This window comes from Aulostomus chinensis, chromosome 14 (assembly GCF_037954235.1).
Source record: "Aulostomus chinensis isolate RoL2024-O1b breed Wild chromosome 14, RoL_Achi_v1.0, whole genome shotgun sequence".
Classification (NCBI taxonomy): Eukaryota; Metazoa; Chordata; class Actinopteri; order Syngnathiformes; family Aulostomidae; genus Aulostomus; species Aulostomus chinensis.
In genome coordinates this window covers 1,877,704-1,900,998 of record NC_141333.1, presented here as the reverse complement: position 1 = coordinate 1,900,998, position 23,295 = coordinate 1,877,704, and the positions used below count along the sequence as shown (strand labels likewise).

Below are 23,295 nucleotides of genomic sequence, written 5' to 3'. Positions count from 1 at the left end.
AGGGCACAAGATATAACTTGATCCCTCAATTTAGTTGAGTTTTTTCCCCCCAGGCCAACAGATAGAACTTGCTTACACACATGAATCAAAATGTCGGAACAAGTTGTGATGTTGTGGCCACAGCTTAAGTCTGCTGAGGCGTGAATCATCAGAGTTTCATAAACCAGCAGAAAAACAAAAGTGTGAAAATAAAAAGGAAATTAACAGAAGGACTGCAGCACATGCATTTTTAATTACAGTCCAGAGTTAATGGAACCGTTTGTTATGTATATGTGTTTCATGAGATGCAGTGTAGAGAAACCACACACACACACACTCCCAGATGCTTTGTTTATTGATCAGTGATTGGGAAATGATTGGCTGTTGGAGGTAAACACAGAAACACTCATGAAGGAAACACACACGCCTCATGAAATTTACTGCCAACATGACGAAACACACACATAAACACTGGTGTGAGTCAGCGCGCGCGGGCCTGTTGAGCGTGTTTATCTTCTCATTTATTCATCTGTCAATCCCAGCTGCGCGCGGAGGCCGGGGGGACGAGGACCTCTAGCGGCCGCGGCGTGTCAGGACATCCACGAGTGTCTGAGTGTCTACAAGAGTCCCGAGAGACTCAGACACGAGACCTCAACTCTCCGTCAGCATTCTGTCACTCACTCACAGACACTGAGACGAAAGGGACGGCAGCTGCTTCGTTCATGACGTCATAAATGAAGACCGTGAGGGCCAATTCTTGTTTCATAAACAATGAGCTGTTACGTCACGTTTATTGAAAATGATTTTAAAATCAAATAGTTATTTTTTTAATTTGACATGACCTCTTTAATATCATGTTTTGTTGTTTTATTATATGTTGTCTAATCCAAGAGATTTCAACAAAACCCTTAAGTTCAACGAATATAAAATATGCACTTTAATATTTTTTTCTGTCAGTAAACCAACCAACTTTGTAATTTTCTTTCTTCCCAATCGTTCATATTTTCACACGTAAGATATTGTGATGTATTAAATACAGCTTAAGTTTATTTGATTTCCCACGCGGAACAAAGGTGTAAAGCAGCTGCGCGCCGGACCTTAATAGATGTGGGACGATGGGAAGATGGCGGCCGCCTTGGTGCAGATGTCGTGCTGGTATCGGGGCATGTTAGCGGTCAGGACGGCTGGTATCCGGCCGCTGATCCCCGGGTTGGTTCCGCCGCAGTTCCGAACGTTTTCGATGCGGAAGGACCCGGAGCTGGAGGAGAACCCGTTCTACAGCCGGTACCAGGACAAGATCCAGAAACTGCGCAGGTCAGTCGGCTAGCTGCTAGCTGCTAGCTGCAGTCTACTGGATCTCCGGGTCTCTGGTTTTACCTCCGTCCGGGCGAACTCCGGTGTGTCCTTGAATATTTACAGGAAATTCCTTTTGTGTGAAATCAGGTTCATAATGAGATCATTTAAATGTGTGCGTCACAGCTGAAGAGGCCGAACCCAACGCGCCATGTCTGCTGTCTTGATTTTGGTTTCAGCACCAAACCTGAGGAGTTCAAGACTCGACTGGAGAAACGGCACGAGATCAAGCAGGAGCAGCTGGGACGGTCCAAGCAGGCCGAGTTCGTGAGGCTCATGGAGCAGGAGGTGCAGTAGCAGGGTCTCCTTCATCCAGGTGTCGCCTGTAACCAGGCAACAGTGTGACGGCATTGACAGAAAACACTTGTGTGGATTTGTCAATCTCTGCAGATGGAGAAGCGAGACAAGATGGCCACCAGTGATGGAGCATCAGGAGGTTTCACTAGAAACAAGGTGACACGACACACTTGCCGCTGCTGACGAGTCCATGTCTTATCACCTGACTCGGTTCTGTAGCAACACCTTCTCCTGTGTGGGGGGACAGAAACTGAGCAGCATGACAGACTGAGACAGGAAGTTGAGCTTCAGTGTTTCCAGGATGATGATGATGATGACGACGGTGTGACTTGTTCTTCATCAGACACTGGGCTCCATCTTAAACCTGGAGATGATCCAGGACAAGACGGGTGAGGAGATTGCTGAGGTGAGTCTGATGGCGGCGAGGTGGGAGCAGCGTTAGCCTGGTAACTCCAGGCTCCAGAGCATCAGGCCACACCCACGAACGATGCGTTCAGGGACCACAGCTGCTCCTCATCAGTTTGCTTCTCACCTCCACCAAGAATGAACCTGTCTCTGCTCGCTCAACCCACCAGCAGCCGCCTGTCACCCGCATCACTTCCTGTAATGTGTTTATGCTCATTTTAACGTGGTTTTGTTTCCTCCATCCAGCTTTGGATGAGCTATTATTCCACCAAAGACACCGTCAGCGCCGTCATCCCGGTGAGTCCAGCAGGCTGCGGTGGCGTCAGACTACCTCAGGAACTTCTGAATGTACTTGAATATTCAAAATGTAGGATTGTAACAGTCCTTCATTCCTCGCTCTGCAGTCAGAGACGTACGAGCTGATTATCCGCCGCTCGAGGAGCTGCCCGATGGTGAGGTCACCGCAGACGTTCCTACAAACACGGCGGGAACGTGGGTTCTTCTTGTTCTCAAACTCTCTTGTGGTCTTTGTCCTCAGTTCCTGTTCGCATTGCCTCAGAAGGAGGGTTACGAGTTCTTCGTGGGTCAGTGGTCCGGACACGAGCTCCACTTCTCCTCCCTCATCAACATTCAGGTGAATCCAACGTGAGCACGTTTACGCCGTGGCGCTTCACCAGCACGTCCGCTGTCTTTGGTTGCGTCACCTCCTCTCTCCCACGACTGATGCGTGTTCACGCCTGGTCGTGAGAGGGTTTGTTTTAAATGTTCAAGAGGAATTAACTCAAGTAAGACCGTTAAATACGCTGGTTATGAACGTAGCACCGCCATCAGTGACATTGATGTCTGGTAGCTGGTGAGGTTGTAACGGCGGTTGTGCTCTGCTGCTGGCGTCCAGACGCTGGGAGAGAACGCTCCCAGTCAGTTGATCCTCTACCACTACCCGGACCTCCAGTACGAGAAGGGCGTCGTCCTCATGACAGCCGAGTTGGACCTCAAGTTCATTGTAAGTACCGTGTCAGTAAAAGTTCAAATTTAAGACGGATATATAAACCCTGACCCTCCTCCCTCCAGACTGCCCACCAGGCTCAGTGCTTGGCCAATCAGGTGCAGCTGTTCTACGCAACTCAGAGGCAGGAGACGTACCGATTGGTGGAGACGTTTAACCACGACCCAAGAGAGTTCAAACACATGTCGGTGATCGCAGAGCTGGAGCAGAGTGGGCTGGGGCCGGCGCTCGCCCCTGCAGCCGTGCGGTGTGACCCGAAGGACTGAACTCAGCGTCGGCAGCCTTCCCAAGAACATCCCAGCTGCCGTTCACCGGATTTACCGCCGCGACTGTGAATCCAGCACATGAACTTTTGAGGAGCGCAAGCGGCTTCTGGTGAATCATTTCCAGGGACTCGACCTTCTCGGCTCATCCACACGTCTTTTCACTGCCAATAAATCTGTGACCACAAGAACATTCTCATGATAAAAATGTAACGAGTTTCCTTTCCTCTCCATCGGCGACGAAGGTCTCCGATGGACGAGCAGCCCTGGAATAACCGGTAGTGTCGTTAACCCTCCATGCCGGAGGAAGTGCTACGGGAGAAATAGACTCAGGAGAGACGAGCCCGACTGGATAGTGTGTGTGACGGCTCGTGGAATTCCGGATTGTTGGAATTTCGCTGGGAGTAATCCAGTATTCTTTTGTGTGTCCCTTCAAAAATTCCAAAGTATTCAGTGTTAACAGGAAGTACACGAACCAAATGAGGCAAAACACTTCGCTGTAAAACTTTAAACTTTAGTGACCGAGACTGACAGGAGTAGTTAGAGAATTTTAAGAGTACTATCATGAGAGACGCATCTGATTCAAAAATGATATTTATCATGTAGTTACATGCTTTCACAACAGTTCTGTGCTCAGTTTACAGTGACCTCTGCTGGCCAAGACATGTAAGGACATTCAAACAACTACAGCTGATATTTCCTGGGAATTTAGCACTACAATGTTCATGTAAAACGTGAGAAGCAATGACATGAAATAAACTGTCCTCTAGTTCTCCAGTAGTGAAGCTGCTCTGGTTCATCTTCATTCTTTTGGAACATTTATTGTGTTTTACAGAAGAAAACCAACCCTCCAGCAGCGCGAGCTGTGATTGGCTACTGAAACGGTGAACTGGAGGAGAGAAGATTGGCTCCTCCCACCAGCAGAGGCAGACATCCCCATGCACCAGGATTCCCACATGAACAAAGTCACTTTAGGATGACAACAAGCTTGTTTTGGAAAATAAAATTCATATAATTACATGATGATAAAAACAAGGTTTTCCATGAAAAACTTCTGTTACAGAAAAACAAAGTCTTACTTAATCATGTGTGGAAAAAAAACAGAAAACTTCACCGCCATGGCACAAATATCTTACAAACAATTTCTACACATTCTAGTCGTATTCATTTTCTCCACCAAGTTCAAACCTTTACCCACTAACAGAACTAACGACCTGGCTGGCGCTCCTGCTGTTGGCTGGACTTCGTCTCTGAGCTCTCAGAAACATGGAAAGCCGGACCAGAGGTCACGACCTTCAGCCGTGTCTCCTGCAGGTCACGGGACGTCACATTTAGGTCACAGACACACATCTTAATGTGAAGGTTCATGATTGCAACGTTGCGTCCAAACTACTGAGAACATCTTAAATTCAGTGCATTAAAAATACCAACGTTACGTCAAACCTCTGAAGTGCTTTAACTCATCCAGGAAACAAACGTAACGGCGACATACGTCATCAGCAGTCCAACGCGATGGCGAAGGGTCGGTGGACGAGACAATTATTAAACCTGGGCTGCGTCAGAGGATCAGTCCAAATTCTCAGGAACCAAACTTTTACCAGTGAGCAGCACAACTCCACAGGGATGGTGTGATTTGTAGTCCAACAGGAAGTCAACATCGCCGTGGTTCCTCTGCGAGCAGCCAATAGGATCGTTCTATTTGACTTTGGACGACTGGATCAGAAAATCAGCTGTGGAGAACAAAACCCCACTGACTCAGACACCAAGGAACTGCACGTTCAGCAACAGACTTCTGGCGTCCTGGACTCGTTCCTGCGTCGCTGGTTATTGAGCGGCGAGGAGTTCAGGGGTCAGAGCACTGATATTTGATGAATTCTGTGTGCAACCACCAAAGCTACAGTGCAGCACTCTCATCTCCAGCATCCACAGGCGGCGGCGCCGTCGAAGCTGTGGAGCGACGGATTCGTTCAAACTGGCAAAACAATGAGTCGCTCCACCAGCAGAGTCTGGTCCTCCTGGTCTGAAGACATCTGGAGAGCCTGAGAGCCGTGGGACTGCCGATTGAGCCAGAGAGAGCAGGGGGCAGACAGGAAGTGCCCCACTACAGCTTGAATCATACACCCGTTCATGTAAACGTACTTACACCTTTTGTACAACGAGAACAGGTCCAGTCAGTACTGCAGTGAAACCGTAGCTCCCAACACAAAGGGTTTGGACACCAGCCGGGAGTAAATGTTGCTCCCTTTCACCATCCACCAAAACAAAACCCTGCATGAAGGCTCCTCCCAAAAACTGGAACCACAAGTCGCAGGAACTTTACTGAGTGCATCTATGAGGGTGTGACGTGTGTTCTACTACTACACACCATCTGTCTACATGTATTTTCAGTCTGTGGGTAATTTGAATGCAGATGCCAAACAAAGTTGATCAGAAACTAACAGCATGGATCATATCGTGCTGATCAACAGTCAATGACACCACCAGCTACAGACGCATCCACCACGGGGGTCAAGTCCTGAACGAGCCCCAGCAGTAGCACACTGGCTCAAGGAAATGTGGCGAACAGGAGGTGAAGCAACAAGATAGGAGCGGGTCTGACTTTGATACCAAAAGAAGCTTCAGAGATGAACGAACACCTCCATGTTTGCATCTTTGTCCACAACCTGTTCACCAGTTTAGTCACAGAACAGAAGTTCCGATTATTTTACAAACAGAGGAAACTGTCTTTCCCACTTCCACAACCAGACACGAATCGCTCACAAGGTCCCGTGTTGCTGAGTGAATACTGGTGGTGTCATTACTGGTTGAAGCTTTAATATGCAGCACAATTCCAGCTTTGATGAGCCGTTTTAACGAGGGACGAGATTCATTTCTGAATTCATTTAAACCATGCGATGGTCCCCGATAGTGATCGATATATTCAAGATATACATATACACATACTGCATATACACATATATGTATATGTATACACAAGTATATACACACATTTTTATACATACATATATACACATGTGTATATATACATACATATATATATATGTATGTATATATATGTATGTGTATACATATACATACATATGTATATATACATATATATGTATATATACATATATATACATATATATGTATATATACATATGTATACATATATATGTATATATACATATATATGTATATATACATACATATATACATATATATGTATATATATACATACATACACATGTATATATGTATATATATGTATATATATGTATATATACATATATACATATATATGTATATATACATATGTATATATATACATATATATATATACACACATACATATATACATATATATATGTGTATGTATGTATACACACACATATGTATCTTGTCAATGAAAACTTTATGTAACATTTATCTTTTACTCAAACCCAAAGTTCATTACGGTTCAAGCTTCAAGGGATGAGCAAGTTCAGGATCACCAGGATGAGCAGACATGAGGGGAGACTATCAGGGCGCCAGAGTGTTCCACATCGTAGCAGTAGAGAGAGAGAGAGAGAGCGTGTGTGTGTGTGTGTGTGTGGTAATCATACTGTAACATTAATGTAAAGCAGAGCTCAAACTGAATGATAATGGAATGATGGTTGCTCTGCTATTAACATTAAACTACCAACAGGTCACCTGACTTCCCTATCAGATATTTTCAGAATAAAGTTCTCCAAGCAGCTGTTGTAATCAATAATAAAGCCTTATTTCCTTTATTATGAAGGCAAGATTGCTGCACTGGAAGTGATTTTGCAATTAACTGATCCAGGATCAGGCCTTACAAGGCAGACATACAAAAGAAAATATTTCCAACAAAAGTAGAAAGTCAGTTTTTGTTTTGACAAATTGTCACATTCCAAGTTTCAACAGTGATTTGGTGTCACACCACTTGAGAAGTCACGCTCCCTCCTCGTGGAACCGGAGCTCACTCCTGCTAGCTTGTAGTGCTTCTTTCAGGTATTCGAAGTATTCTTGGAAGTTGCCTCCATCCCAGCATGAAGGCTTTCACAGTCGAGCCAAAAGTCTGTTCCCCTCATCTTAAACCAGGCTTCCCTCCCGGTCCAGCAGTAACGGCGTGCTAGTTGCTAACAGTCGTATCATCTGGAGCGGCGCAGCAGAACGACGCAAATTGACGGGAACGATTCATCAGTGATCAATAATTTATTAAGAATTTTGAAGAATACTTGAAATTTCTTGGATCAAAGGAGGCCTGCTGGCTATTGTTGCGTCATGATGCCAGAGCAGTGAGACATCAGACCATCAGGGGGCGACGTGCAGCTAGTTTGAGGCGAGAGGAGGAAAGGGGAAATGCTCCCTACGAGCTGCTGCTGATGTAAACATTCAGAGGTCAAGGCGATGAGTGGTGCGGACCGTTTCAGACAGAAAAACAAGGTTCATTGTGAACACTGAAGCCGTGTAGAAGTACAACTACACAACAACCACAACGCTGTAACGTGTAACTGCAACGACGGGCACACGTCCCTGGTTAGCGTAGCTCTTCTCTGAACGCCAGATAAGATTAACATTAATTACTAAAATAGTTAGTTAACCAAGTTGAAATTGAGAGGGTGAATACTAATACTTCCATGAATTTATATCCCAGACCAGAGCTGTTTTTTCAGTACTTGACAATTAAGACGCTGGGCCTGACTCATGGAACGCTCGTGTGCACAGTCGCGCTCCTGAGAGCGTCCAACGTCTCCCCTGCACCTCTCACCTGTCAGCCACTCAGGCTTGCAAATACTTTGCAAGAGGTACAGTACTTGCTACTCTATCCTGGTGTTTCTGAGGTAACACCCGTGTACTACTTGTTAGCAGGTGCTACACCTGGCATGAATACTTCTCTGTGCTGCATCAGTGAGGTCATCACTACGTGAGGCGGTTCCTGGTCCGGCTGGGTCTCGGTCCGCTGCTCTGCTTCCCTGAGTGGCTCCTCTGCAGGCGTCTCAGTACAAGGCCTCAGCGTCTCTGATGCTTCCAAACGACAAACTGAAAGTGCTTCCGAGTCTCTTTGTCACTCCGCTGCCTTCCCTCTTCTTCTTCTTCCTGTTCCAGTTCAACAAGGAGGCGGAGCTCTGTCCCTTGGCCCCACCCATCACACGCTGCCGTGTGTTCTCTTTATCGCTGTTGTGAGACAGCATGATGGCTCTCCGCTCCACCTGCCACCCAAGACACACATGGATCACTATACAGGTGTGCACATACACATGCTGGAAGTGTCCCAAACACACACACACTCTTACCTGTGTGTCATGTGAGTGTAATGTGACCACGCTAAGCTCCACCCCCTGGTCGCTGCTCGTCTTCAGCATGTTCACCACCTCACTGTGTTTGGCCCACTTACAGTCCTGCCCGTCCACCGCCACGATGTAGTCCCCCTCCCTCAGTCCCGCCTCCTGAACCCCACATAGACACACACATAATAAAAACAAGTACAAACCAGAGATGGACTGATGTACGTTTAGTTACTAACAAGCTTGCAACAGAAGCGCTTGACGTCCTGTCAGAATTTTCAAGTTTCTCAGAGCAGCTTTGACAAAATCATTGTTAATAAAGCATCGCTGCTTTTCTTTTGAAGGCCACCCCCACCACTAGAAGTTAATTAGCAGGTAACTGATCCAAGATCAAACTTGACAAGGTCAAAAATAAAGAGTCAAGTTTCCTAATCCACCCCTCAAGTATTTTATTAACAGCAAGCAATCGGCCCTCAAATGCTCTGACCCACTAAGACCAAAATTTGTTCATTTTTCTTCAAAATTTTAAGCTATTACAGAAAACAAGGTCTGATTTAATCAAGACAACACCCAGGAGCAGATTTGGTTTTAGTTTGTTTTCACGAAGGCCGCCGGCTCCCAGCCACTGACCGCCTCCCAGCCACTGACCGCCTCCCAGCCACTGACCGCCTCCTACCAGCTCCTGGGCGTTACTCTTCTGCTGAAATCATGAGCAGCACAGCTGTAGATCTGAGCTCGGTCTCACCGCGGCGCAGCCTCCAGGGACCACTCCAGCAACCAGCACGGGGGAGTCTCCTCTGAGCGTGAGGCCGAGCCCACCCTCTCTCCTCTGCAGGCCGATCAGACGCACCGGGCCCCAGCGAGCTCTGGCACAGAACACCGACAGAGGCCCCTGCGGCCCACGGAGGCGTCATTCCAACATCAGCTCCAGAACAACAACGGCTCTACCGGGTCTTTGTTTACTCACCAGTCGCTGGAAGATATCAATGACTTGGACAGTGGAGAAGTTGATGGGGGTGATGTCTGGTTTCTGATGAGTGACAGCTGTCACAGACGGATCAGTTCGATTACTGACTGATAGATTATAGATGTGTACATTCACCTATGCTGCTGCATCCATACCACACTCACACTGGATCTCTGGAGCCTCTGCGGTTTCGTCAAAGTCGTCTTCACGGTCCAGCTCAGAGTACTTGTCCAGGGAGCGTCTGTGTGTGACAGACAGTACGTCCTGCAGGATGTCCATCTTTCTCAGGATTTTGCACAGACTGTGGACACGCATGGCCTCCTCATGTCGGATTACTGCGCGCCGCAGGTGAGCTTTACCTTCGCACATTAAAGGCCAATTAGTGTTTTTGAGAGTGTGAATCTTGTGGTTGTGTAGGTAGTTGAGAGCCGCATGGATACGCAGCTTAAAGCCAGACTCCATTCTGTCCATGGGCACTCACCAAACCTTCGTCTTTTCTCCGGGTCTCGTAGAACCTGGCTGAGCGGCGGTCCAACAGGAGTGTTGATGTAGAACGTGAGGAAGGCCTTCTCTGCTTCCTCATCACAGTCGCCTCCCTCCTCAGACACTAAACGTTCCAAAAATACACAAAGGAACAGCTGCCAAAATGTAAAGACAAAAAAAAAAAACACAACTGGAAGATCAATGCAAGCCGCCAACATGAGTGTGTCGTCACGTACACGTGTGGTCACAGAGTGCGATGGCGGCGTAGTAGTGAGAAAGAGCGCGGAAGTGTTCCGATTTGACCTGAACCATGGACGCCCACGAGAAAGGCACGTAGTCCTTCATGAGTGGCTGGGACATGGTCTGCTGCACCAGCAGGTAGACGTCCGACACCTGCGGGACGAGCAAGCAGCTGCACGCCTGAGTATCACCTGATCGCAACTATACACACCTCAACCACAGATCTGCACTCACCCGTGCTGCCTCTTGTGCCAGGCGGAGCTGGGAAATGAAGCGTGTGTCGTGTGTGGTGAGCGTGATGCGCTCAAACACACACTCCTGGACCTGGGCCACCATCAGCCGGACCAGCATGCAGAGCGAGGGCCCGCTCATGTCCAGACTCGGAGCGTTGGAGAAATTCTCTTTCAGGTAATTAAATGCACCTGAACAGAAAGCAGACACACAGATTTGCCAAATGTGTTTCACTCAAGCTGAAACAAAAGACAACTGACAGAACACAAATCCTTTATGGTTTCAATGAAACACCAACATGCCAGAGCAGCATGTCTCTTATTGTAAACTGTTGACATTTCTGATACAGCATTGCTCTGCTGCTCCTCCAGGTCTTCAGGTGGTTCTCATTTTTCTATCCAATCTCAAAAGGTTAATTTTGTGCTAAATCAGTTGAACAAAAGAAACAAACCCATGAACAAGCTGCAAAAACACAATCACTGCGTTTCCATGTCACTGTGGAAATGTGCATCTGGTGGGTTTCCATTAACCGGCATGGAGGGAATAAAATAAGTCAATGTTGCTGGAGAGACACGTGATCATTGCTCACAGATATCAGCTGGTATTTGACATGTTGCTGCTGTCCAGAGACGAAGACAAATCTGTGATGACGACTTTTAACGCAATCCCCTGTTGTTAAAAGAGAAGTCTGGATCCTGATTATCACTAAAGAGATGAACGAGTGATGAGGAGCTGAGGTCTGCTGGGTACCTGCAGCTCTCTGGAAGGCATCTATGGCTCGGTCGATGCCCGCAGCTGCAGAACGATCCTGACGTGCGCCGATCTGAGTGTACAAGGCCGCGACGTTGAACAACACACTTCCCTTCTCGAAGGCCAACGCACGCTGACACGACGGGACACCCGTCAGAGAGTCGTACCTGAGAGAGAGTGGGTATTAATGAATGGATGAATTCAGTCACAGGTTTGTATCGAGCTATAAAACTGCAGCTCTCTGAAAGGAAACGTGTTCAAGCGTTACCAGTGGAAGTGCACACCCAGGTTCCTGTGCAGGGGGAAGAAGCGCTGGTCCAGGTAGTACAGCTGGTTGTAGTACTCCATCAGCAACTCCAAGCCAGTCTGGTTACGACTGGGGGTGCGCATAGCCTGAACCCACAAGAGCAGCTCAATGTAGACAGACAGTAGCGAGGTCTTCGAGGTGATCAGTGACACCAGTGGATCTTTTTTACTTTGCCTTTTCTTTTTCAGATTTTCAAAAACATGCATCTATTTTGCACACAACGATTTTTAAAACGTGACAAACTAACAGATGCGCTACTGAACTACAAGTACGAAGCGTCACGAGTGAGTTCACGAACCTGTCGGAGCTCCATCAGCTCTTTGATCTCTCTGTCGTAGACGGAGCTGTCCTCTCCGTAGTGCTCACAGATGAAGTCCTGCCAGGACACGGACACACACACACACACACGGACACACACACACACACACGGACACACACACACACACACACGATTATAAACCTGAGTCACAGCTGAAAATGAAGAGCTAACATGTCTGTAGCTGAACTTTGATCACACTTTTGAAAAGTCATCTGGCAGCGATTGAACTAGAAATGAGTTTTTGTCTTCCGTGTTCACACCAGCTGAGAGAACGGGAGGGATTCAAACACTTTCATGGTACCTGAACCGAAAAAAATCCAGATCCCAAAAGCCTCATCACATCCAGATTGTTAGAAATGATGACTGGACCTTTTGACCACGATGACTTACTACTACTACTACTACTACTGATAATACTACTTATGCTACCGCTACTGATCTTTTATCAAACTGAGCCAATCAGGCTGATGGTAATCAGTGCTTCTGACTGTAATAATCACTGCTTGTCAATGATGTCAGAGGTTTTTGTTAACCGTGGTGCTCCTCTATTCTTCTGCTCAATCATCTGGCCAGTAGAAGAAGAGAAAATGAGAAGAACAAACGCTGCTGTTTCACCTGGATGGAGACGGTGAAGTCCACTTCTTTGGTTTCTTTCAAGCCCAGTGGGATCATGGGAACGTTGACAGCCTCACTGTGAAAAGATTTAAGGCAGTTTCTGTCTTCGTGTGTTCCAACTGTGTCACGAGAATGTAAATATCAGCATGTTCACACACATTACAGCGTGTCCATGATCAAGTCAGCTCAGCCATCTGCTTCATCCTGCTAACAGAGCTCGGGCCACGCATTAACCCTCACGACCCTGAGCCCCCCAGCACCATCGCCCCCCTCCCATTAACAGACACATATGTACACGTGCAACGGCGTCTCTAATGACCCTCTAATCAGGGGACTTATCCCTCTCATGACCCGCGGCTGACCAGGACAAATCTGGCCACTGCTGACAACAAGCACGCCTCCAGAAGTGTGAAGACCCTCGACGCGGTGCCCTGGAACGCTACACCAATCAGCTGATTTCTCAGTCAGCCAGTAGATAGGACATGACCAGTTATTCTTTTAAGTCATTCAAAATTTAAAAAAACAACAAAAAAAAACAGTTTTAAAGAGTCTATTCTCTGGTGCAGTGATGATCTGCTCCTTAACATCTGAAGTCAGAGAGACAGAGGAAACGAGGAGTTTGAAGAGGCACAATTCACTAAGAGGTTTGTGATGTTCGAGTGTATAAAAACACGTGCATGAATGCAGTCGAGGTCAGAGAAGAACTGCCTTCATCTACTATACAGCAGGCTGAGTGTAGTGGTGATGCCTGGGGGATGTTTTATGTCAATGCTAACAAAGATGGCCGTCTACCTGTCAGTCTGGTACACCTCCATGTTGCTGTTGAGCTCTTCCAGCTCTTCCTTCAGCAGCTGCAGGTTGGAGTTCACGAAGCTGAGCTCCAGAGCCACCGTCTCCCTCACCTTGTTGTTGGTCGTCGCCCTGCACATCAAGACACACACGGCTGCTCAGGAGTTCCCTGACAAGCAGAGTTCTCATTCTTCAAAACCACTTCCATCTCCTTGTGGTCACAAAAGAAAAAAAACATCCTAGCAAACGTCAAAAAATAAATGACAAATAAGTCCAGTTGCTACTGGGATTTTGCTCTGATTTATGGTCGCCACTGCTGGTGAGAGCTTCTCAGCCAGGTTGGCGCCGATGAGCCATCTGTGCTGTGCACTGCACGTCCATCAGGTACACACCACCCAATACAACTGCCACTGAACCTTGGGTTTTGGTGTTGAATGGATGGTTTTTTTGCCTCCCCAGTAGACATTCGTACAAACCAATAAAGGAACAAGCTTAAAACAAACTAGACTGTGCAACTAGAAATCCCCCTTGAAAACTGTTGTTCGTGTAATTCTGCATTAGAGTGGAAGATTACTGACACCACAAAAGTATTATGATGGAATTCCTTCTTTAAGAAGAAGCCAGAAACACAGCCTGTTCCTGCTTGTGCAGCCATTTCTGCAGCCTCAATCATTCATTCAAGCCAGGACTCTCCACGCCTCCTCTGGGCACAGGGGGAGGGGCTTGCTGCTGAGTAAAGCCGGCTCACACTTGCTGTGAGGTCTGAGGTCAACAACACACAATGTTCCTGGAAATGCGAGGCATCACTGTTTCTGTGGTAACTGATGCTGCACGCTTTGCTGGAACAGCAGACGCAGAAAATTCCCCCAATTATACTTCATTAAAGTTCAGCGGCTGGACAACGTGATGAGACGGAGTCTGGAGGACTACGAATCCTGGGTGACTCACTGAGTGAGCCCAGCTCAGCAAACTGCATTTAATCAGTTAGTTTGCAGGAAACTGTACTGATTTCATCATGACATCAATAGGACTTTCAACTTGAATGCATCTTTCAAGAGGACTTCTTGTCAAATGTTAATTTTCAACTTCATTTTCATGCCAACAACTAAGAGCAAGAAATGACAGCTGCAAATGCGCCGCCACAGGCTGAGCAGCCAGAACGAAGGAACTGTTCTTCTGAGTTCCAAGTAGCGAAGAGGGAACAGTGGAGGTTCTGAGGCTATGAGATGCAGCAGACGCATTTTGAGGTGAAACAAGGAAAAAGTGCAAGCCGAGCTGAGTTGTGGGTTCATGTGAGTAAAAGATAAATCAGAGGCACATCCAGTTCTTGCTTTCATTTCTGGTTGAACTGCTGTGGATCAACGGGACGACCTCATATTAAACTGTCTCCACACGAGGGTCAGTAAACAACTGAAATACGGCGGGGAGGTGTGTAGCCCAGCAGGAAGTGGTCATCTCCTGGTTCCTCCACCAACAGGAAGTGGTCATCTCCTGGTTCCTCCACCAACAGGAAGTGGTCATCTCCTGGTTCCTCCACCAACAGGAAGTGGTCATCTCCTGGTTCCCCCACCAACAGGAAGTGGTCATCTCCTGGTTCCTCCACCAACAGGAAGTGGTCATCTCCTGGTTCCTCCACCAGCAGGAAGTGGTCATCTCCTGGTTCCTCCACCAGCAGGAAGTGGTCATCTCCTGGTTCCTCCACCAACAGGAAGTGGTCATCTCCTGGTTCCCCCACCAACAGGAAGTGGTCATCTCCTGGCTCCTCCCCCAGCAGCCAATAGGATCGCTCCATGTGATTGTGGTGATTGACCAGTAAATCAGCTCTGGTGAACAGAAGTTGATGATCTTCCAGGTTCAGTTCATCAAGATCATCTTCACTAATGAACCAGCAGTTAGCAGTGCTAAGCTAACGTTAACGCGTCCTCAGCTTGTGTTTTCCTTCAGGTTCCATGACGGCACTCCGCTTGGCTAATCGACTGTGGGTGTTTGGGTGCAGCAGCGACTTGCAACACAACAGAAAGATTGAAAAGTGAGAAAATGAAAGCGGATGGTGGGGACTGTTGATAGTAAAAGAACAGGTCAGTTTTCCGGTATGGATTTCTTGTTTTGTTTTGTTTTGTTTTTTTAAAAAATCAGACTGATGAAGCAATTGAATTGAAAATTCTTCCCTGCGCTGTGAGGTAATCAATAATTATCAGCATCATCGGAAACCCAACATTTCTATCAGGATATCTCTGGGACCACCTGCCACTCGTACTGGCCACGCCCCTCATTGCCCATTTTTAAAACCCATCTCAAAACCTATTTTCATTCCCTGACCTTTGACCCAGCAAGGCACATTGCTTCTGTTGCACTGTTTCTAACTGGTTTTTAGAGTTTGTTTCATGTTTTCATGACTCTTCATGTACAGCACTTTCGTAAAAGTGCTTTCTAAATAAAGTTGAGTTGAGTTGAGGATGTATTCTTCAGGGATATCACCCAGGCCGAGGGGTCAGGGGTATCAGCCTCCAGTGGAGGGAAAAAAATGTAATTTTGTTGTTTTAGTCACATGACAAAATTCCAAACACCGAAAACTCCTGGATGAAGTTGCAGATGCAATTCTTTAAAACATCTGTCCAGTTAGACCATTTTACCCTCACCTCTCTTCATCTGTGCCTCCCTCCCTCACACACACACACACACACACACACACACACACACACACACACACACACACACACACACACACACACACACATATATCTAGGATCAAGCCAAGGGCAATCTGATTAGTCAGCTTTAAATGGGCTGCCAAATATCCCCTTCACACACACCCACTTGCACGCAACTGCTACAAGTTGTAGCAATGGAGAGGAAAAAAAAGCGTGTGTGTGTGTGTGTGTGTGTGTGTGTGTGTACACACTCGCAGAAAGCACTGATACTGAAAACCAGTTTTCTTCAGCTATTATTTTTGTGGTAAGAGCAAAAACTCACTGATGTGAAAGACAACAAAACCTGCGAGAGGTGGTTTTTGTCCTTCAGCTGAATTCCCACAGAGGAAAACCCTGCAGTACAACTCATGAGGTCTTCATCACCCAATCACAAGCCCTGATGAGTTACAGCCCCCCCATCTGTAATTAGCATCTTAACATCCCACCACCTCCCACCCTGCTACACTCATACCATGACCCAGTTCTACAGCCCAGTGAGTGAAAGAGACAGTGAGACATGTTTTGTGTGTGTCGACTATTCCAGTTGACCGGAAAGGGGGAGGACGAACACACAAAAAAAGGTCTGACAGTGCCAGACAAATAAGTGGGGGATGAGCTTGCCGGAGCTCCGCTGGGAATCTCTGCATGGGAGCGGGACGGGAGGTGGACACAAAGCCAGCTGATTACAAGGCGGCCGGCTGCGCGGGGGTCCCCTTTGTCTCTGTGACCCACCGTCCCAATAGAAAGGGCAGGAACGCCTGTTTTATTTCCCCTAAACTGAGTCATCACCTTTTTGCCTGTCAGCCTGCATCCAGTCAATAAAGGAGTTGGGAGAAAGTCCCAAATTAAGACAAATTCCTACCAGTTACAGATCTGAAGTGCTGGCTGGTTCTCACACTGGAACTGATACTGATGCTGGTACCAGGTACCAGGTACTGGAACCCAGCAGCATTTATTTTGTGTGTGGTGCTTGACTCCCTCTGTAACGCCACTCTAAACTGCAGCCACACATCCAAAAATGTGCAACTATCGTTGTGTGTGAACTTTTCACACGGCCGTGTTTGTGTGTGTGCACGATATGAATCGTGGCGTTCCTCCGCCACAGCTGACGGTGTCGGCCACTGGGGTTTAGAGCAGAACTATTGGACCTGGGAACCAGGCGACAGCAACCAGAGAGACACCAGAGATGAGTTAGCTTGACACCATCACGAGCAACAAAACTGCTCAACTTCTAACCAGGATTTTCAGAATAAGGCCCTCAAATCAAGCTCTGACAATAAAGGATAACAAAAAAAAACACAGCTGCTTTTAGTTTGAAAGCCAAATCACTAGACTTGAAGTAACAACGCCCTGAGAAAGCTGGTCATAGATTAGAACCTATGTAACAACCAAAAAGAACCCAACACGACTCCAGCTCTACGTGAGTGCTGTTGAGATCACGCAAGACAGAATGGCAACATTTTCACACTGTAATGTTTCCCCGTGAACAACACGACCACCGTCACGCTGAGGTTTCTGACTTCCTAAAACTCTCCCATCACATTACTGCTCGACATCGTCAGAACGACATGCTGGAACCTGCAGCAGGGCGACGCCACACGGTCTCTCTCTCTCTCTCCCTCTTACCGTGGCTTCAGTGGAGTTTAATTCTGATTGTGTCTTTCTAGATGCTGACAGGATCTGGGCTTCAATCACCAGTTCTTTTATGACACATCGATCTACTGATCAATTTTGCTGTCAGCCGTGTCCAGTCGTGTTTCTGTTAGGAGTCAGGAGTCCCGCTGCGTCGAAGAGAGACCAGCCGGTTATTTTCTAGTGTTGTAATTGACCCTTTTATTTTATATTTGTAGAGTTTAAAAGAAAGACGAGTGTCTCTGTTCATGATGACGATGGAAATCACGCGTTTTTCTGAATGCTGCCCAGCCTCCCATGTCCCTCATTCTAGGGAAGAACTAGTCCTCGTTGGATTCCTAGTGTCGGTATTCCATCTGTGAGAAACTTGATTAGTTTTCAACGGCACAAAGACGTGGTGGGACGATGTTTGGTGGCTGCCGTTTAATTAGAGGCAGCGCGGTCAACTGTTGACCTTATTACACTGGGATGCAGCACCGCTGACGACAGAGACGGTTCCTCCTTGCCTCCTTAAGTGGATCCTCCTCCTCCATCTTTATGAGAGAGGAGGGAGAGGCTGCGACGCCACGGTGCATACTCAGCTACTCATGTTTGAAAAGTTCTCTGACCCGTCAACATCAAAAGTGAAGTGCAAATATCTGAATACATATCAAATCTACCTGCAACAGACATGAGAAATGGTTGAGGAGGAAGAGGGCGAGAGCGCCTGGATCAAGGCTGACGCGAATGTCCACCGCGTGGATGCTTTGATGTTCTGCCATCATTTCATTAAAAGCAACAGAGCTCCAGACCGCCACCGGACAGTCGACTGCTAGTTGCTAAGCTACAACTGCTGCCTGATGTCTCAAAAGTCAAACACACCACCTGTAATCCTCCTCATCCTCTCTTCCAAAGTCGGCCATGATTAGTAGCAGCAGTCGTGCTTCTGACAGTCAACAAATGTTTGGTTTTGTTGGCCGCCGTTACGTTGGAGCTCTTCAGCATCTGCGTCAAGTCAGTGCGCCCAGTCAGGAAAGTAGTTCCGGCTGTGTATCGGACTCAAAACCAACAACCTCTTGTAGCGATCAACACTTTTTTCCCGGTGAATCTTAAACACAACTCTAGTTCTATTCCTGCAGGCAAAGACCTCTGTGGAGAAAAGTGTCTTGGCTGACTTTTGAGAGGTCCGTCTCTCCTGCCGCGCTGCCAGCGAAGCTAACAAGCACTCAGCTGTAGAGTTGTGATCCACAAAGCTTCAGACGCAGAATGAGCTCATTTCCAAACGTCCGCATGCTCCTTTTATTTCCCTCGTTCCTGTTCTGTTTTTGGGGATCAGCTTGTTGCTTGAGGACAGTAAACCAGCACTGCTCTGGGGTTCTAGGAGAGTTTTGTTATTGTGAATTTAGAAGAATAAACAGCATCAGGAGACAAGAACACACACAGAAAACACACAAGCACCAACACATGTTAACGTGTGTCTGCACAAACAGGGAACACAAACAGCGCCGTAAAACTGGGCGGTGCTGGTGTGTGTTTTGGAGGCGAGTGACCTCTGACCTTTTGCCATCACAGGATGCCACTAGAAATGTGAGGGAGGCAGCAGATGAGCAAAGAGCAACAAACCCGGCGAGTCCTGATCCGCTTAAACCTCCACGTGCTAGGAAGAAGCTGGTCAGACTTTTCCCTTTCAATCAAAAATGCATAATAACGGTTTCCAACTGCCCGTGAGAAATGGAACACAAGGCTTTTCTCTGGATGTTTACATTTATTATCTATTATTTTGTTCATTTTAACCCCTTAAACACAGGCCAACAGCAGCACATCCTTCTACCGCTAATCCTCAGACGATAACTTGTGTCTGGGATTTGATAAATGATTCACTCATCCGCCCTTCAAGCAACACAGAGCAGGAACGCCTGGCTAAAAAGAAATTTAGAAATGAAGAAGAATTTTTTGAGAAAATGGGCAGATTTTGAGCTGATAAATGCTGGGCGGCGTTTACTGTCAAAAAGAGCTCTGGCCGAAGGAGGAGACCAGCGGAACCGGCTTGTGAGAAAGTGTTGAACGCTTCAAAGTGCAGTTCTGCTGAGGTGCATTCAGATTTCAAGCACATGCTGAGGTTGACAGCCAGAATAATACACCAGAACATCAGGGTAGGAAAGCGCTTGACCCTCACTTGAACAGGTTCTCTGCTCCGGCTCGCATGCGCATCTCTTTGTTGATTTGCTGGTTGATGCGAGCTCGCCGGTGCTGAAGTTTGCTGCGCTGCGTCTGGGCCAGAGGATCGCTCCCCTGCAGAGACAAATAGAGGAGAAAAAGAAAGTAGGATTACCACCTTGTGGTCGTACACCGCTGCCGGCCGGTCCTGCTGTCTGCCGTGCTGGTCTGGACTGGTGCAGTCCAGTGTGCTGCATGTGGTGCGAACCAAGAAAAGGTTTTAAGGGCTCTCACAGAAACACGGATCTCCTCATTGTTCCCTCCAGTTGCTCCTTGGATGGCGTGGAATGACAGCCAGACAGGGATTTTCACACAAAGTTATGATGAAAATAAATTTGTAAATAAAATGTCACCAATGCATTTCATGCTATTAGACTTTTGGGTGGAAGTTTGTCATCGTGGGTTCAATGTACTGTTGGAGCAACCACACCCTGGTGTCCTGATGGGTGCCAGTGACCTCGCTGGGTAAACAACATGGGCACTGGGCTAAAAACAACAACTGAGTCAGTTGGAAATGAGCAGCGCTTGACGCTTGTGTTCAGCTCACAATACCTCAGAAAAGACTGAAATCACCCGTTAATCTTTTGTAATCCAGCTGGTCATCGCCTAACCTGATGATTCCGTTCTCTGTCCAGCACGTTTCTGAAACATCAGCATCCGATACAGAACCCGCACGTTCCTGTCAGCACACACCACGATAACGTGCACCAGAACCACCAAGAGAAATGAACTCAAGGGAACTTTTGCTGGAACTTTCCCGGCAGCTTCAGCCTGGATTCAACCCAAACATCAACCATGAGTAACTCACCGCCTGATTAGTAGAATTTGTTGGAAGCAATCAGAGGTTTATCCTGGACAGCAAACTGCCGGGGAAGGTTACCTCAGGTGAAAGCGTCTGTGCCTGCCACGGATCCTGAGAGGGAAGCTTAATGGTGCTGGTAATCTGACGCGGTGCAGCAGGAGGGGAAGCTTCTCCTCAGCAGGACATGATGTTTAATAGAGAAATGACCTTGTAAGATGTCAGACAAGGTATCTGTTTGAAGATTTACAGGCTTCTTCAGGCAGGGTTCAGCGGGCAGCGAGCCAGCGACGGCTGCCCTGCAGGTCATTATTCAATGTCTGCTGAGCGAAAACCAACACTGTAAAACACGGAGCATGTAAATATGTGAGCGTGACTGATGCGGCAGCCCTACTGTAAACAAGAGGGGTGCTCCCTCCTTCCCCCACCCCTCCCACCATCGCCGTGTCTCACATCAACTTCAACATGAACAATTCTCCTTCCTCTGGCTCATTCCCTCTCACCCAGTTCAAGATGTTTGTTTAGCAGGCACTCTCGTGGAGTAATCCTCCCAGTGCCAGTGTGGATTAGACTCCTGGCCGAGTTCCCTACCTCTGCTCTGTCGTCAGGAGGGAGCAGGACGGAGGCGGCTCGACATCTGTGCACATTAAGCCCTGATCAAAAAAACCTTCAGGTCCAGGTGACTGTCCCTCCACACGCATGTTGTTTCATAGCGACGCCGGTCGACCAATGCAAAGACGTTAAGAGATACAACGTCTGTGTTTCCGCTTTCATGGTTTCCTGAGAAATTAAACAGTAACTTTGTTTTATTAGCATGATGTGAATTCTTCAAGGACGACGATAATATCAGTGCGTGATCAATATCAGCCGATATCGGTCGTTTATCAAAAATGAATCTGTGTCTTGCCAGTCTTGCTCAAGCCTCCTCATCTTTGCTCAGGAGGAAACAACAGGGATGACATGGCTTTTCCTAATGTTTTGGAAATGGAGGAAAATGTCTGTTTTTCACATTCACAGCTTGCATGTGGTTTTCAGCGTGAGCAAGCTGTGAATATCATGGAATCTGTGTTTGCACAAAGCATCTGGAAGGAAAAGCGATCGGCCAAATCTACTCCACACAGGGCTGCAGCTCAGTCTCATCATCATTAACCTGCCAGTTATTTCATCCCATAAAATGTCAGACAAATGCAAAAAAATAAAGAAATAAGTAAAAGCTCATCTCATTTTTAAAGGCTGTAACTTTACCAACCAAAGTGACTGTTCACGCAGCTTCTTCTGTCCAACAACTCTTCACTTTGTGTTATAAATAACAAATAAGTAGCACAAATGCTGGAATATGGGAGTGTGGAACCAGCAAAAGTTTTAAATTTAATTTAACAATTAACTGATGACAAAATAACTTCCTAACTAATGACTAACTGATTGTAAAATACAAATGTGAAAGTAGTAACATCCAGCATCACTAGAAGTTCCACACTTCTCTCCGTCCCGTGGCTACAGACGCCGCAGCACCTCCTCCAGTCCGTTACACGCGGGTGTGGATGAGTCCGAGAGTCCGGTTGGGTGTCTCACCTTTCGGATGCTCCCGTTGTAGCTGCCGCCCTCCGAGGGCAGAGTCAGGAGCATATCATCGTCCGAACCGCCGTCGGACGGGGACACCTCGCACTCCCTGTAGGAAATGACCGAGGTTCTAGGGTCACTACCTCCACCACCACTTGCGTTTTTCACACTTAGCTTGTAAAAGTCGACTAGCACTTCTCAACTAGTTAGCTAACGAGTCGCGTTTCTTCCCACTTGCCTCGTCGCGGGTTCCTCCATCGTGAAGCAACAACGCCGCCGGACAAACGGCTCCTACATTCCGCCAAGTCGCCCTCCAGCTCCTCGGTTAAACACGGGAACAAACGAACCTCCCAGGCTGAGCCCGAAGTACACTGGAGCCCTCAGAACAACAACTCCTGGTCGGTCCACCTCCTCAGCAACGCGGCTCTCGGGCTTGTGTGCAGCTGCTAAGGCTTATTCACGGAGGATGGCGCGAGGTGCGGAGCCGGCCAATCACCATGCAGGAGGCAAGAGCGACAGCGGTGCTGACGAATCACACGGAGGATTACGACTGAGTGACACCCCAGTCCGGCCAATCACAAGCCATTCAAAGCGTCCCTCTGCTACCCTCGCCGTTACTATGGCAACGTCAGGGCTGTGGCTAGTGTGTACTGAGGATTGTGGAGGGGCACGAAACATAAACTTCACATAGTATACACAGGTTATTAGTAGTAGTAGTAGTAGTAGCAGCAGCAGCAGCAGCAGCAGTAGTAGTAGTAGTAGTAGTAGCAGCAGCAGCAGCAGCAGCAGTAGTAGTAGTAGTAGCAGCAGCAGTAGTAGTAGTAGTAGTATCATAGTACTACAAGTGTCTTTATCTAATTATAGAACCCCTTGTTGCGTTGCAGTGTATTATTGCAGGGGTTCACAAAGTAGGGTTCGGGACCTCTGAGGGGAGTCGTCGGGAATCAGAAGATTTCTACGTATTTAAAAAAAAAAGATATAAACATTTTTTTTTTTTAAAGTCTGGAATAAGAGACTAGAACGGAAGCGTGGTCCGGCTGAGGCAGCAGCAGCATCCTCTCCTGTAACGACTCATACTGGAATGATAATAATAAGTTCTACTTCATTTGAAGAATGCAAAACCGTCAGGAAATTAGCAAATAAA

The 23,295-nt window shown here is 47.3% G+C and overlaps 2 protein-coding genes across 2 annotated transcripts; one reads left to right on the top strand and one right to left on the bottom strand.

Moving 5' to 3' along the window:
• Positions 1-1,064: 1,064 nt before the first annotated feature.
• Positions 1,065-4,094, top strand: atpaf1 (ATP synthase mitochondrial F1 complex assembly factor 1). The gene is made up of 9 exons (XM_086224986.1): positions 1,065-1,293; positions 1,512-1,620; positions 1,723-1,785; positions 1,973-2,035; positions 2,281-2,331; positions 2,439-2,486; positions 2,573-2,668; positions 2,930-3,037; positions 3,106-4,094. The coding sequence occupies exons 1-9, from the start codon at positions 1,085-1,087 to the stop codon at positions 3,304-3,306; spliced, it is 948 nt and encodes a 315-aa protein (XP_086081112.1). The 5' UTR covers positions 1,065-1,084; the 3' UTR covers positions 3,307-4,094.
• A 2,593-nt stretch (positions 4,095-6,687) lies between these two features.
• rhpn1 (rhophilin, Rho GTPase binding protein 1) lies at positions 6,688-22,601 on the bottom strand. The gene is made up of 16 exons (XM_086223612.1): positions 22,386-22,601; positions 22,164-22,256; positions 19,752-19,867; positions 13,278-13,406; positions 12,486-12,561; positions 11,850-11,927; positions 11,513-11,637; positions 11,245-11,411; positions 10,498-10,685; positions 10,260-10,416; positions 10,022-10,147; positions 9,705-9,899; positions 9,541-9,617; positions 9,319-9,465; positions 8,583-8,735; positions 6,688-8,498 (listed from the first exon to the last, which is right to left on the bottom strand). Exons 1-16 carry the CDS (start codon positions 22,407-22,409, stop codon positions 8,286-8,288), a joined length of 2,064 nt encoding a protein of 687 aa, XP_086079738.1. The 5' UTR covers positions 22,410-22,601; the 3' UTR covers positions 6,688-8,285.
• Positions 22,602-23,295: the final 694 nt, after the last annotated feature.

What these genes read in the sequence shown, in the direction of transcription:
- atpaf1 (XM_086224986.1), top strand. Translation starts at nt 1,085, where the DNA reads ATGTGGGACGATGGGAAGATGGCGGCCGCCTTGGTGCAGATGTCGTGC. An exon ending in CCGTCAGCGCCGTCATCCCG is followed by an intron (nt 2,332 to 2,438) that starts GTGAGTCCAGCA and finishes CTCGCTCTGCAG; the next exon opens with TCAGAGACGTACGAGCTGAT. An exon ending in CCTCCCTCATCAACATTCAG is followed by an intron (nt 2,669 to 2,929) that starts GTGAATCCAACG and finishes GCTGGCGTCCAG; the next exon opens with ACGCTGGGAGAGAACGCTCC.
- rhpn1 (XM_086223612.1), bottom strand. Translation starts at nt 22,409, where the DNA reads ATGGAGGAACCCGCGACGAGGCAA. An exon ending in ACTTCACCGTCTCCATCCAG is followed by an intron (nt 11,928 to 12,485) that starts GTGAAACAGCAG and finishes GTGTCCTGGCAG; the next exon opens with GACTTCATCTGTGAGCACTA. An exon ending in CTGGGTGTGCACTTCCACTG is followed by an intron (nt 11,412 to 11,512) that starts GTAACGCTTGAA and finishes ACTCTCTCTCAG; the next exon opens with GTACGACTCTCTGACGGGTG.